Source organism: Felis catus, chromosome C1, assembly GCF_018350175.1.
Source record: "Felis catus isolate Fca126 chromosome C1, F.catus_Fca126_mat1.0, whole genome shotgun sequence".
NCBI classification, from domain to species: domain Eukaryota; kingdom Metazoa; phylum Chordata; class Mammalia; order Carnivora; family Felidae; genus Felis; species Felis catus.
In genome coordinates, this window is record NC_058375.1 from 44,291,665 (window position 1) to 44,308,068 (window position 16,404).

Consider the following 16,404-nt stretch of genomic DNA (forward strand, 5'->3'; position numbering starts at 1 on the left):
TGCTGGAACACTGAAGAGGGGGAGGTAGGAATGGGCTCACAATGGATTGGAAATTTGAACTGATTCTTAACGATTTTGTAGGCTCTTACTAGGGTGAGGAGGGGAATTTGCATTCCTGGGATTAAAACATAAGCAAAAACAAAAGTAGAATTTCCCCCCATTTCTTCAATAATTAAAAAAAAAGTCCATTCTTCAAGAGGTAGGATAAGTATACTTGTTTTGTAAGTACCTAATAATCTACCTCGTAAGATATTTGGAATTGACTGTAGCATTAAGTATGCATGACTTATGTCTCTCCATGTTGATACCCAGTTTTATAGCATTAATTTTTGAGTTTTCTTTTTCTGTTGGTTTCTTCTATTTGATTTATCATATGTTACATTATTGTATAGTTTGGAATCTATTTTTAATGAGCCTTTAAAAAAACAGGAAATAGTGATTATTTATTCTCTTCTTTGCAGAACAGGCCAAGACCTACAAGAATGAGGGCAATGATTACTTTAAAGAAAAAGACTATAAAAAAGCTGTGATTTCGTACTCTGAAGGATTAAAGAAGAAATGCACAGACCCTGATTTGAATGCTGTCCTTTATACCAACCGGGCAGCAGCACAGTACTATCTTGGTAATTTATTCTATTATTTAGTGCTTTCTAAAGAATTAACTTATGGTAAAAGCCATTATGTTGGCTAGTGCAGAGTTTGAGAGTGTCAGAAGCAGAGCTGCTTGTCTCAGAAAGCTAGGCAAGTTTAACTGAACTCCGATCTTCCAGGTGGACTTGGTGAAAAGGGAAACCAGATAGATTGTATAATTCTTAACTATCTGTTTTATTTTTTTTTTTTTAAGCTTATTCATTTTTGAGAGACAGAGAGTGAATGGGAGAGGGGCAGAGAGAGAGAGAGACACAGAATCGGAAGCAAGCTCCAGGCTCTGAGCTGTCAGCACAGAGCCCGATGCGTGTCTCGAACCCACAAGTAGTGAGATCGTGACCTGAGTTAAAGTCGGACGCTTAATCACCCAAGTGCCCCATCTTACTATCTGAACCAAACAAGTGACCCGCCTTAATAAATGAGTTGGTATGATCTGAGATTTGTTTTAGTCCAAATGCTTCTCTCTCAAAAAAAAAAAAAAAAAAAAAATGTGTTTTTGTTTTTGGCCTTTTATCCTATTCTTAAGGATGCTAGAAGGATTCAAGAAATAGAGATTTTTTAAGTAACAGAACTATATAAATCAAAGGGAGAATTTTTCAAAGAGCATTCTGTGGGACCTTTGATGTGACAAATACTCTTTAGGCAAGGAAATTTGGAACTTGCTGCTGCTTTGTTGCAGATTTGCAGTTCACATTAGTATGTTCAGGATGCTGGGATGACCTACAGCAAAGAACCCTACCTTACGATTCTTATGTTTTTGTAAGCTCCTTTTCAGGTAATGCTTATTACCATGCAGGACTGTTGAGCAGATGTGACTTTGGGAAACACTGGTTATTCGGTAACATTATTGCTGGTGACTAGTCTTGGTCATGTTAGACCCATGTTTCTTATCACAGAGTTGAAAGACGACCTGGGGCCTTGGGCATTTCTGAGGGACTGGTAGAGCATAAGCCTTGCAGTCTAGCTGGGATGAGTCAGGTGTGACCATTTGAGCAGTTTCTCCCCAGTCATAGTCTGCTCCAACTGTTGTCTCCTTTAGTGTGTTTCATTATACAATCCTAAATAGTAAAAGTGGTATAGAACTTAAGAGATTATTTGGGCCAACCAACCCCTCGTTTTACATAGACCCAGAGAGGGACCCTCTGGTTGGTGTCAGAACCAGGACTTGAAACCCATTTTTCTAACTTCTGGAGGAATACGTTTTCTTCTTCAACGGACAAACTTGAGTTCTTGTTCTGTGTTAGGCATGGGCATTGCAGAGATGGGTAAGACCTGGCCTTTCCCTGAGGAGTTTCATTCATTTCCTTAGTCAGTAAATACACATAAAGCATTTATTGTGTGCTATGCATTTCACTGTGATCAATAGCTACATGTTCTTTGGGCAACTTTAAGACTATCCTGTATAGGGCCAATAAGACCAGAAGAAGCACCTTGCAAGAAGAAAACCGTGTGTGTGTGTGATGCTAGAGGAGTAGAGGCTTGACAATCCCTGCTGTTCCTTAAATGATACCTCACTGGTACAGCTCACAGAGCACTTCCACATTTGTCATCTCTCTTGACCTCATAGCAACTATGTAACGTAGGTGAGCTTGACTGCTTTTTCCCTAGTCAGAGTAAGAAATTGTCGTAAAATACAGTAAATGTAGTAAAATGAATTGTGTAAGGGTACATAGTGCTAGGATTAGTATGCAGAATCAGGTTTGATTCAAAGCGCACTAAATGGAAGACCCCTTTACCCACACTTCCAGAAGTACCTGGTGCTGTCAGTTCCTTAGTCCTGAGTACTTTTAGGTTCTGCAGTACCACTCACCAGCTTTGGGGCTTTCCCTTTGCTGGCTTAGAATTCAGTTTTCTTAGGCCTGATTAGTCATTTAGCCCTTGTCCCTTTGTTTTCCGGCTTTAAAATGTGTTCTGTATTCTTACTCTTTTTGTCTCTGTGGGTTTATGGCATTTTTGGGGGAAAGGGGAAAAGTATCTACCTTATCTAAAGGTTCAATCTACCACCTTTAACCAGAAGTCTTTGGATCTCTTATATATATATATTTTTTTTTTTGTGTAGTTGATATGCTGTTCTTCCAATATTGTATTCCGTTCTTTTCACTTAATTTTATAACATATAAACAGTTTTACCTGTCATTAAAATTATTTGTGAATATTATTTTAATAGCTACATAAAGCTGCATCATTTGGACACACCAGTGTTTACACTATTGGCTTCACTGTTTGCTATTATTAAATATACAGCTGCTTTTAGGTGTTTTATTTATTTATTTATTTTTTTCAACGTTTATTTATTTTTGGGACAGAGAGAGACAGAGCATGAACGGGGGAGGGGCAGAGAGAGAGGGAGACACAGAATCGGAAACAGGCTCCAGGCTCTGAGCCATCAGCCCAGAGCCCGACGCAGGGCTCGAACTCACGGACCGCGAGATCGTGACCTGGCTGAAGTCGGACGCTTAACCGACTGCGCCACCCAGGCGCCCCTAGGTGTTTTAAAATAATGCAATAATGAACACAGTGGTAAAGTTTTCCACTAATTCTGATTCATCTTAAGGCTAAAGCAGGATTTGGCAGACTATGGCTCACATGCCACATCTGGATCCTTGGCTTCTTATGAGCTAAAAATGTTTTTTATATTTTAAAGAATTATAAAACAAGCAAAGACAAATATGTAACAGATCATATTTGGCCTAAAATATTTACTATATCTATATGGCCCTTCAGAAGAGGGTCAGAAAAATTTTGCTGACCCCTGTGCTAGAATTTTTAGAAGTGAAAATAATAGGTAAATACTAAACTGTTAAGTAAACTAGAAAGTGAAAATCTACTTCAGGCCCTCCTAGTTTGGATAACCAGTGTGTGTGTGATTGCAGACCGTTTTTTTTTTTTAATACATTTATAAATACATATGTGTGTGTACATATGCCTGTATATTTAGATTGGTTAGTTTTACAAAATCATATTTGCATTTTATACATTGACATTATACACATAGAACAACCACTTAAAACTACGTAGTACAGGCATCCTATCATGTGCAGATCCTTTCACATGCAGATCTATCTTACTCCTTTTTTTAATGGCCGCATACTATGTAATAGTATGGATTAACCATAGTTTGTTTCCCAAATTTTTATTTAAATTCTAGTTAGTTAACATATAATGTAATATGGGTTTCAAGAGTAGAATTTATTGGTTCATCGCTTACAATACCCAGTGCTCAACACAAGTGCCCTCCTTAATGCCCATCACCCTTTTAGCCCATCCCCCCACTCATTTTCCCTCCAACAACCTTCAGTTTGTTCTCTATATATAGTTAAGAGTCTCTCATGGTTTGTTTCCATCTCTTTTTTTTTTTTCCCTTCCCCCATGTTCATCTGTTTTGTTTCTTAAATTCCACATGTGAATGAAATCTCATGGATTTGTCTTCCTCTGCCTGCCTTATTTCCCTTAACGTAATGCATTCTAGCTCCATCCACATTGTTGCAAATGGCAACGTTTTATTCCTTTAAAAAAAAATTTTTTTTATGTTTATTTACTTTTGAAAGAGACAGAGCACAAGCAGGGGAGGGGCAGAGAGAGAGGGAGACACAGAATCTGAAGAAGGCTCCAGGCTCTAAGCTGTCAGCACAGAGCCTGATGTGGGGGTCGAACCTACGAACCATAGGATTGTGACCTGTGCTGAAGTCGGACACTTAACCGACTGAGCCACCCAGGCGCCCCAACATTTTATTCTTTTCGATGGCTGAGTAATATCTGTGTGTGTGTGTGTGTGTGTCTTCTTTATCCATTCATTAGTCCTTAGACACTTGGGCTCTTTGCATAGTCTGGCTATTAATGATAATGCTCTTATAAACATTAGGGTGCATGTGTCCCTTCACATCTGTATTTTTGTATCCTTTGGATAAATACCAAGTAGTGCAATTGCTAGGTCGTAGGGTAGTTCTATTTTTAACTTTTTGAGGAATCTCCATACTATTTTCCAGAGTGGCTGCACCAGTTTGCATTCCCACCAACAGTGCAAACCCTTTCTCCACATCCTCACCAATATCTGTTGTTTCCTGAGTTGTTAATTTTAGCCATTCTGACAGTGGTGACATGGTATCTCCTAGTGGTTTTGATTTGTGTTTCCCTGATGATGTGATGTTGAGCATCTTTTCATGTGTCTGTTAGCCATCTGGGTGTCTTCTTTGGAAAAGTGTCTATTCATGTCTTCTGCCCATTTCTTAAGTGGATTATTTGTTTTTTGGCTGCTGAGTTTGATAAGTTCTTTATAGAATTTTGGATACTAACCCTGTATCTGATATATTGTTTGCAAATATCTTCTCCCATTCTGTAGGCTGCCTTTTAGTCTTGTTGACTGTTTCTTTCGCTTTCTGGAAACTTTTTATCTTGATGAAGTCGCAATAGTTCCTATTTGCTTTTGAGACGTATCTAGTCAGAAGTTGCCCTAGCTGAAGTCAGAGAGGTTGTTGCCTGTTTTCCCCTCTAGGATTTTGATGGTTTCCTGTCTCATATTCAGATCTTTCTTCCATTTTGAGTTTGTATGTATGGTGTGAGAAAGTGGTCCAGTTTCATTCTTCTGCATGTTGCTGTCCAGTTTTCCCAACACCGTTTGTTGAAGAGACTGTCTTTTTTCCATTGGATATTCTTTCCTGCTTTGTCAAAGATTAGTTGACCATATATTTGTGGGCATAACCATAGTTTATTTAGTCATTACCATATCGAGGATAGTTAGGGTATCACCAGCATTTCACAATTAAAAGTAATACTGCAGTTAACATGCGTTTACATTTATCCTTGCACATTTGTCCAAGTATTGTTTTTTAATGTTTTTATTTTTGAGAGGGAGCGGAGGGGCAGAGACAGAATCTCAAGCAGGCTCTGTGCTGTCAGTGAAGAGCCTAGTGTGGGGCTTAATCCCACAAACTGTGAGATCGTGACCTGAGCCAGAATCAAGAGTTGATGCACACTTAACTGACTGAGCCACCCAGGTGCCCCTGCCCAAGTATTTTTAAGGATAAATTCCCAGAAGAATATTGTTGGGTGAGAGTATACACCCAAAGTACATGCTAATTTGCTCTCTAATTTATCCTTACACGAGTGCCCTTTTTCCATGTCTTCACCGATATGGGATATTATCTGTCTTTAATTTTTACCAGTTCCATGTTAATTTCAATTTCTTCAGTCATTGGTGATGTTGAGCATCTTTTCATGGGCTTGCTACCCATTTAGTTGTTCTGTGAGCTTCCAGTGTTAGAAATATTGCTAAGACTCTTGATGAGCTCAACTATATTTTTTTCTAAAAACTATTGCTCTTTTTTATATTCCTCCAAGACTGTATAAGAATATGTCTCTACACACAAATTTTTGCAAATATTCTGATCTCAATCTTGTTTTCTCTTTTACTAAATGGTGACTATTAGGCAATTTTCGTTCTGCTCTCAATGATGTGACAGCTGCCAAAAAGCTAAAACCCTGCCACCTCAAAGCAATAATAAGAGGTAAGTATCATAGAACCACAGTATGATTGTCATCATGGAAAAGTTGGCACTTACTGCACCAAGAGTTGAGGAATTTTAAGCTTTAATATTAAGAGTCTGATATACTAATGAAGTCACCTTATTTTTGCATTCTTGATATTAAGTTCCTGGTTATTATCAATAGCAGCATGCCATTTTTAAAAGAATTTTCCAGAGAATAATATAACCCTTTATGGTTTAAGAATTTGTAGAGAAATTGAAACTCCTCATTTTAAATTAATAATAAAATTAATTAAAATAAAGCAGTTCCAGAAGCTGCATTCTAATTTTTTTTCCAAATTAGCTGATTGAAAGGTGAGATTTTCAAATGCCATGTTAATTAAAAGGTAAGTTATTGGACCTTTGCTGAGAACTCTTGATGCTGAGATGTTCCCAGATTATATTTTCTTTTGTGGTCTGACCTTTCTATGTAATAATAGTGCTATATTACTTTTATATTTTACCTTTTCTTTGAGAAGCTCAAAAGTGCTTTGTAAACTTTAATTTATTCATCACATATTAATCTTCCCTATATCCCCATGGACCAACTGCTTTATCCTAAGCCAGATGCTTTATCAAAGTTCTGCCTCTTTAGATATGTGTAGTTAGGGGGTGGTAGGTAGATCCGTGTTCCTCAGCTGTAGGGAAAGAAGGTACTGTTCAAAGATTAGCAAGTAAATTCACTCTAGTCCTGTGGAATTGGCTCCAAGCTGGAGTCTAATCCTTGACTGAATTCAGTTTTACCTCAGCATGTGACCATGGCAAGACATCCACTCTTAGTATCAGTTTGCCTATCTCTGGAAGATGAGGTTAGATTCTGTGGACATCGAAGCCCTCACAGTTCTGATATTTTGAAATTCTGTGGAAAGTCTAAAGGGCCTAACTGGAGAAGAACAAACATGGCGAGAGGAGAGGCAGCTGCCTTTGGGCACCGTTTTAGGAGAGATCATTGTCTTTGGTCTTGCCACTGCTTTGATGAATGGCTAATGTCAATTCTGCTTTCTGTCTCCGTTTAAAATATCATCTGAGATGGGCTTTACTCTGATTTGCAGATGAGGAACCTGAAGCTTGGAGGTGCTCAGTACTTTGTCTAATGTCTAGTTGGTAAATGACAGAGCCCGATTTCTAGCCCATATCTGTCTGATTCCAAAGTCTGTGCTCTTTGCCATTAAGCTGTAGCTTTCCCTACTTTAAAAGCCCTTAATACCAGGAATGCTTACAGGAGTTTTGAGCTGAATGGGCCCTAGAGATCTTTCTGATCTAAGATACACAAAATATTCTTCCTTGTCTGGAGAATGCAGTACAAGGGGCTTTAATCATGTTTTCCCTTCAGAATGCTGGCTGGTGGAGGTGGGGGTTCTTGTTTAAGGAGGTCTCTTTCCATGCATATTGTCCACATATATTAAGGGTTCTGGGTTCTACAGGTGCCTTATGCCATTTGGAACTGAAAAATTTTGCTGAGGCTGTGAACTGGTGTGATGAAGGGTTGCAGATAGATGCCAGAGAGAAGAAGCTTCTGGAAATGAGGGCTAAAGCAGACAAACTGAAGGTAGGTGGCAGAATCAGTAGCCAGTTGGCATTTGTTACTTTGCATTAATTATTTAGTATTTCCCAGATTGTATCTTTTGGGTTGTTGTAAACTTTTTCTTATTTTTTTTTAAATGTTTATATTTTTTTTGAGAGAGAGAGTGTATGTGCTTGCAAGTGTGCATGAGCAGGGGAGATGCAGAGAGAGAGGGAGGGAGAGAATCCCAAGCAGTCTCCTTGCTGTCAGTGCAGAGCCCAACATGGGTCTTGAACTCCTGAACTTCAAGATCATGACCTGAGCTGAAATCAAGAGTTGGATGCTTAACTGACTGAGCCACCCAGGCACCTCAACTTTTCTTCTTGAAAAACAAAACCCAGGGCGCCTGGGTGGCTCAGTCGGCTAAGCATCCGACTTTGGCTCAGGTCATGAGCTCCTGGTTTGTGAGTTCGAGCCCCACATGGGGCTCTGTACTGAGAGTTCAGAGCCTGGAGCCTGCTTCAGATTCTGTGTCTCCGTCTCTCTGTGCCTCTCCGCTTGCGCTCTGTCTCTCTGTCAAAAATAAATAAACATACAAAAACAAAAACCAAACCCAGAACTATTCTCTATCTTTGGAACTCTGGAGAACACAAATAAGTTTATTGTTTATAGTTATAATGTGTTTATAGTTATAATGTGACAGAGGCAAGCAAGAAATATAGTATATAGAGTAGTAGTATCTAACTCTGCCCTGGGTGAGAGCAGGGCAGCAATGGGGATGGCAGAGAAGACTGGCTGAAAGAGGTGATGCTTCTGTCTAATCTCTTGAAGATTGAGCAAAAGTTTACTCAGCTGGAGGGTGGGGTGTGGGGAGTGGAGAGCATTCCAGACAAGAGAGAGCATAACTATGGGCAAGTTCTTGATATTTCTGAAACTCAATCCCCTCTTTGAAAATTGTGGACATAACATATGCCTCAGGTTTTTATGAGGGTTGAATGAGAATATGTGTGTGTTAGTACATTCTAGACTTACAAGGAGTTGATAAGTTTGTGGCTATTATGATTTGAATAAATAAGAAATGGCATAAGACTGCCATAATGTAGTCTGCACACTGGGTAAAGCTCTTGAAAGAGCTTTTGTTGAACATTAAACAAAACCTTAAGCTTCTGCCAGCGTTGTATAACTCCCAGCTTTAAGACACCTATAACTTGCTGATGAAATGCTATTTCTGGCACATAGTAGCAACAGTGATGATAAAACAGTAATACTGGCAGAATACCATCAGTATGAAAAATAATGTCCAGCATTTAGATAGCATTTACTGGCTGTATCTTCCAGGTGCTATTTAAATATTTTTACTTAAATGAATTCATTTAAACCACACAACAACCCTACAAGGTAGGAACTATTCTGATTCACCTTTCAGGAGTAGGTAGCTAAAGCATAGAGATTAGGAACCTGCCTAAGTCACGTAGCTGTGGTGAAGCTGGGCGTCAGAGTCAGGCAGTCTGGGTCTAGAGTCCACGTGCTTAGTCCCTATGCGTCACTGCCTCGCGTGTCTATTAATACAAAGCCGGAACTGGACTTCAAGTCTCCTGATTATTGTTCTAGGTCTGTCTGCACTGCTTATACTATGGAGGGGGAATTCTCAGTGCTATGGGAGCCTTCAGCTGGCCCTACAAAGGGGTAGGTTTTAGTCAAAGGTCATTCTGGACATATAAAATGATAGAAAAAGTAGATATCTGTTGATTCACATGGCTCAGTGACAGAATTCTGAACCTAGGTAACTGAGAGAATGTCTCGCAGGCTACTGTGTAAGGCCATAGCCAAGCTAATCCACAAAAAAACCCATAGTGGACCTAAATGAAAGCTGTAGGTTCTGTAGCACAGGCACAGTTAAAGGAAGATTTCAGGGCTCCAAAGCCTGATATTGGGTATAGGTAACACTGCTTGCTGAGTATCAGGATTATTCTATATCTGAGTATAAACTAATTCTGGATTCCTATGTGCTTGGTGTGTGTACGCAACAGACCTCATATGGTGATGGTAAAATCAGACAAAACAGCCATCAATACCATCTGGTATTTATTACCAGAAATAAAGTATGGAATTTTTTAAATGATAAAAGCTTATCAAGAACATTTAACAATTCTAAATATGTATGTAAAGTAAGAAGAGCACTTCAAGATGCATGAAGCAAAAAAATTGATAAACGAGACAAATCTACAAATAGGTGTAGATGTCAGCATCACTCAGTAATTGATAGAACAAGTAGATAAATTGGCAGAGAGAAGTGACATCAGCAAAAATGGCCAATTAAAGACCTGCTAAAATTCTTTACTTGATAAAAATGTATGGAAAACTGGCAAAATGGTCCGTCAACTTTTTCAGAACTCTGAAATGAGCCAAGGCTTGCAGCAATCAGGGAGTGTTTATTCAGGAAAAGTGTCTGAACCTCCAGTAAGCAGAGCAAGCTTTGTGACATTTTTACTTACCCTGTTCCCATCTCCTATTCCCTATTTCCATTTCCCTACTACCACAGTAGCCTTGAAAGAATCATGGTGAAAATGAGCAGCTTGGCAGCCACCAGAGGAGGCAGATAGGATTAGAGCCCTTTCAAAGCCCCTTTCCTAGAGAATTGTCATTATTTGACCATCTGGGTGGTTTCCAAGAAGACCCCACTCACCAGGCTGATTTAATTTAACTCATCTTCAAGCTATCCCAGTATGAAAAGCTTTTGGGGGTGGGGGAGCTGGGTGGGAAGAAGGGGTGTGTCAGAAATAATTAGAAGGAATTAGTTAAGATTGCCACTGCCTGAGATAGTGCATAACAGGGCAAACAGTAGGCTTACCAGAATACTTAAAAGGAAAAGCTGGGAAATGAGATTCTGCAGGGGCTTTGAAAAGCTCCAACATATTCCTGAAGATCTACAAGATCACATGTGTGTCCAGGGCTATGCATGTGCTCAGGAAAGATCTAAGAAGGCCCTTAGCTTTTACCTCTGGCTGACTTGGAGGCTCTGTGAAAGCTGTAAGGGAAGGCTAAGGCTGCATTGTAAACAGTGGGTGAGTGTTGAAGGTGTGCCACAATATGCACAGAGAGCCCTCCAGCAAAGAGTGGGAGACTTTTTGCCTTCAGGCGTTTAGGGAAATCTGTCCAATCATTAGCTGACCACTAAACTAACTATTCAGGGACTTTCATGTCACATAAAACAGAATACACGCTTTATAGAATTAGTTCAGGAAAGTAATTAAAACAATAGGAGAAGCAATATCAAAAACTGGAGGGGAAAGAGAGAGGAGAATGCAATTTCCAGAGTTGCCATATTGTATTATTTTAAATGTCTGGTTTTCAATACAAAATTACAAGACATGCAAAGAAATAAGAAAGTATGATCCATACACAGGAAAAAAATCAATAGAAAATGTCCCTGAAGAAGCCCAGACATGAGACTTATAAAGACTTTAAACCAGCTCTTTCCAGTATGTTCTAGAACAAAAGAAAGAACTAAAGAATTAAAAAAAAAAAAAAATGAGAACAATGTCTTACCAAATAGAGACTATCAATAAATTATAAAAAAGAATCAAATAGAAATTCTGTAGTTGAAAAGTATAACTGAAATGAAAAGTTCACTAAAGGGCTTAACAGCAGAACTGTGAAGATAGGTCAGTTGTGATCACCCAACGTGAGGAACAGAAAGAAGAATAAAGAAACATGAAGAGAGACTGAGCGGCGTGTTGGATGCCATCAAGTATATCATCATAGACGTGGGAGTCCCAGGACAGGAGAAAGTAAAAGAGACAAAAGAATACTTGAAGAGATAAAGCCAAAACTTCCCAGATTTGATAAAAAACAGTTATCTACCCTTCTAAGAAGCTTAACAAACTCCAAGTAGGATCAACTTAAAGAAATCTGTACCTGGACATATCATAATCAAACTGTTGAAAATCAAACACAAGAATGTTAAAAGCATCAAGGCAGAAGTGACTCTTCACGTATAAGAGAGCCTCAATAAAAGTAACAGCTGATTTCTCATCAGAAGCCACGGAAGCCAAAGGGTTCCATGGATTGTTATTCAAAGTGCTGAAAGAAAGACTGTCAACTAAGAACTCTATATCCAGCAAACCTATCCTTCAAAAAAGAAGGAACACTCTTGATTTACAAATGATACAATCTTATATATAAAAAATCCTAAGGAATCCACTAAAAATCTATTGGAACTAATAAATTAGTGTAGCAAGCTGTTGGTGAACATTCCAAATATGAAATTAAGAAAACAATTCTATCTATAATAGCATCAGAAAGAATAAAATATTTAGGAATAAATAAAGTAGCATAAAACTTATAATCCGAAAATATAAAACATTGTTTAAAGAAATTAAATATAAGAAAATAGGAAGACATTCATAAATCAGATCTTTTCTTTTTTTAATTTTTTTGTTTATTTTTGAGAGAGAAGAGTGTGAGAGTGGGAGGGACAGAGAGAGAGGGAGACACAGAACCCGAAGCAGGCTCCAGGCTCTGAGCTGTAGGCACAGAGCCTGATGTGGGGCTCAAACTCAACTAACCGTGAGATCATGACCTGAGCGGCAGTCAGATGCTTAACCGACTGAGACACCCAGGCGCCCCTGAATCATCTTAATATTGTTAAGACGACAGTGCTCCCCAAATTGGTGTATAGATTCAACCCAGTGTGTATCAAATTTCTAACTGGCTGCTTTGCAGAATATTGACAGACTGATTCTGATATTCATCTGTAAATTCGAGGTACCCAGAATAGCCAAAAACAATCCTAAAAAGCATTAAGTTAGAGCACTGACACTTCCCAATTTCAAATCTTACTAAAATTTCAAATCTTACTACTGTAGTAATCAAGACATCGTGGTACTGGCATAAGGACAGACCTGTAGGTGTAACAGAATTGAGAGCTCAGAAGTAAACCCTCACATTCATGGACAGTTAATGTTCATCAAGGGTACCTAAACTATTCAATGGGGAAGGAACAGTCTTGTCAATAAACGATGCTGGAACAACTGTATATCCCCATGCAAAGCATGAATTTGGACTCCTACCTCATTTCGTATGCAACATGGATCAAAGACCTAAATGGAAGAGCAAAGCTACAAAACTCTTTTTTTTTTTTTTTTTTTTTTTTTTTTTTTTTAGAGAGGGCATGGGGAAGGGATGGGAGGTGGGGGACAGGGAGGTGGGAGAGAATCTCAAGGAGGCTTGGAGCTGTCAGCACTGAGCCTGATGTGGGGCTCAGTCTCATGAACTGAGAGATCACAACCTAGCTGAAATCAGGAGTCAGACACTTAACCAACTGAGCCACCCAGGCACCCCAAAGCTATAGAACTCTTAAAATGTTGGCATTAATCTTCATGACCTTGGATTAGGCAATGGTTTCTTAGATATGACACAAAAAGCACAAGAAACAACAAAATAGATAAACTGGACGTCATCAAAGGTAAAAACTATTGTGCTTCAGAGGCTACCATTGAGAAAGTGAAAAGACAGCCCACAGAATGGGAGAATATTTGTAAATCATGTATCTGCTAAGGGTTGTTTTTTTTTTTAAGTTTTATCTGTTTTATTTTTGAGAGAGAGAGAGCGAGCAGGGGAAGGGCAGAGAAAGAGGGGGAGAGAGAGAATCCCAAGCAGCCTCCACACTGTCAGCACAGAGTCCGATGTGGTCTCAAACTTATGAACCATGAGATCATGACCTGAGCTGAAATGAAGATTTGGATCCTTAACCAACTGAGTCACCCAAGTGCCTCCTGTTAAGGGACATTATCTGGAATATATAAGGAACTCTTAACATCTCAACAATTAAAAGACAGTCCAACTTTTTAAATGGGCAAAGGATCTGAACAGACATTTTTCCAAAGAGGGCACGTAATGGCCAAAAAGCATATGAAAGATGTTTAACATTGTTAATCATTAGGCAAATGTAAATCAAAACCACAATGAGATTCTATTTCACACTGGGATGGTTATCATTTTTTAGTTAGTTAATCAATTTTGAGAGAGAGCACAAATGGGAGAAGGGAAGAGGGAGAGAGGGAGAGAATCCCAAGCAGGCTCCACACTGTCAGTGTGGAGCCCAGTGTGAGACTCAAACTCATGAACTACAAGATCATGACCTGAGCTGAAGTCAGACACTTAACTGACTGAGCCACCCAGGTACCCCTGGTTATGATTTTTTTTTTAATTTTTTTTTTAACTTTTTTATTTATTTTTGAGACAGAGCATGAACGGGGAGGGGCAGAGAGAGAGGGAGACACAGAATCTGAAGCAGGCTCCAGGCTCTGAGCGGTCAGCACAGAGCCCGACGCAGGGCTCGAACTCACGGACCATGAGATCGTGACCTGAGCTGAAGTCGGACGCTCAACCGACTGAGCCACCCAGGCGCCCCATGATTTTTTTTTTTTAAGGAAAATGTTGAGAAGTATGGGGAGAAACTGAAACCTTTGTGTGTTGCTGGTGAGAATGTAAAATGACAGCCATTATGGAAAACCGCTTGGCAGTTCCTCAGAAAATTAACCACAAAATTAACATATGAACCAGCATTTGTATTACTAGGCATATACCCAAAGAATTTGAAACAAATATTAAAATAAGTACTTGTACATGTGCCACAACACTCCATTGTATTCCTGTAAATCAGTAAAAACAACAGGGGACAGAGTCTACATCATCCTTAATCATTCTCTGATGTGGACCAGACACTGTGATTGGGTGTAGCTCAACTGTAAAGGCACTGAATTGGACATAGTTTTTAGTGGTATCAGTGGAGTGGGGTACTCTGGATAGTGTAACCAAACTTCCTAACAGCAGAAAGGAGTTTTGCAGCTCTGTTGGCAGACTGGATTGGAGAAGGAATGGACAAGAGTTACCAGCCATTGTTAGCCTTTGTGGGGCTTTTGTGGGGAGGCTGAGGTATGGTTGGTACTATATTTTAGGTCAGAGGTCAGCAAACTAGCCAAATCCAGCCTTTGGCCTGTTCTTATACATTCTGTGAACTAAGGATGTTTTCACATTTTTAAAGAATTCTAAGCACCCAGACATGTGCTTTTAAAGTCTGTTTAATTAATTAGCTAATTAATTAATTTAGAGAGGGAGAGAGAGAATCCTAAGCAGGCTCCACACTATCAGTGCAGAGCCCAGTGTGGCGCTCGAACTCATGAACTGTGAGATATGACCTGAGCTGAAATCCAGGAGTCAGATGCTTAACTGAGCCAGCCAGGCACCCCAGATGTGTGCTTGTGAAATGTTTATTGAACTGAATCAGGCCGCTGGTATTGCTTGACACAGGAGCCTGGGTTGGATACATACCAAAGATCATAATTAAGAAGCAGGCTGGGGTAACAGAAGAGGAAGCAAGTTCCCTAAGATGATGGATCTCAATTTCATTTTCAGAGAACTGAACAGAGGGATATAAGAAAAGCAAAGATGAAAGAAAAGAAGGAGCAGAATCATAATAAGGCTTTACTCCAGGCCGTCAAGGTGAGTGCTCAAACGTCAGGCCCGTATGGTCTTGCTAAATCCACTGATCCTCAAGCTTATTGGGAACCTTTCTTGGGATGCTTTACCTGAATTTGTTCATTTTCTTTCTGCTTTGGTGAAGCAGTGTGGTGAAGGGGCTCTGGAGTCCCATCCCCCGGGGTCAGTCAGCTCTCCTGCTTGTGTACGTGTGTTGATCTCAGGTAACCTACACTGAATAGTTGCTATGGGTTAAGCAGTATTTAATCTTCACAGTAGCCTTTTGAGATAGATCTTCCATCTGCTGCTTTGCTAGATGATGATCTTGTCTCAGAGATGAAGAAACCTTGCACAGCTGATGTGTATCAGAGCCAGGTCCTTGCTCTGAGCCATTGCATCCAAGAGAGTCTGAATTTTTAGGAAGCTGCTCCTTTATAACAAAAAGATTTGACCCTGTCCTTTCTTCCCTGCATTTTAAATGGATGTAGTCTGAGCCAAACCGTGTTTTCACCTGGATACCTAGCAAGGCACCTGTAGAGGTTTGGCTTGCTTGGTCTTCACAGGGGAGAGGATACCCGCCATGAGATTGTGGAGTAGGCCCTTGTTTCATTTTTTGTTGAGTTAAATTATGCACCATTAAAGTTACTTACTTGGGGCACCTGGGTGGCTCAGTCTGTTGAGCGTCCAACTTTGGCTCAGGTCATGATCTCGTGGTTCGTGAGTTCGAGCCCCACGTCGGGCTCTGTGCTGACAGAGCCTGGAGCCTGCTTCGAATTCTGTGTCTCCCTCTCTCTCTGCCCCTCTCCTACTCATGCTCTGTCTCTCAAAAATAAATGTTAAAAAAAAATAAAGTTACTTACTGACTTTGAGACCCTCATACTAAGATGCACTCCACTAGTCCGTCCCCCACAACAAGCAATCTGCTAATACCTGTTAACAGAATGTAATACTCTAGATTCTCCAGCTAATCATCCATAGTGAGGGATGTGGTCATATTCTAAAATAAAATGTAGAATATTGCAATGCCCAGACATTTGTATACAGACCTGATTTCGACTCTCTCCTTTAGTCTGACCCTGCATCTTAAGCTTCAGTGTTCATAAGAATTGCTCTAACAGTTGTATACACAGAACCATATTTTACCAATGGTTTAAAACTGGGGTCAGCAGACTGCAGCCAGTGGATCACATCCCTGCCTATTTGTTTATGTGTCACATATGGCTGTTTTCACACTACAGTGGCAGAGTT

General features: G+C 39.7%; 1 protein-coding gene across 1 annotated transcript in view; it reads left to right on the forward strand.

The window, feature by feature from the left end:
* TTC4 (tetratricopeptide repeat domain 4) overlaps positions 1–16,404 on the forward strand; it is a 31,374-nt gene that overhangs the window by 1,210 nt on the left and 13,760 nt on the right. The window contains exons 3-6 of the mRNA XM_003990132.5: positions 462–623; positions 6,075–6,152; positions 7,595–7,719; positions 15,094–15,180. Coding sequence (XP_003990181.1) covers positions 462–623; positions 6,075–6,152; positions 7,595–7,719; positions 15,094–15,180 — 452 coding nt within the window. The remainder of the gene's footprint in view (positions 1–461; positions 624–6,074; positions 6,153–7,594; positions 7,720–15,093; positions 15,181–16,404) is intronic.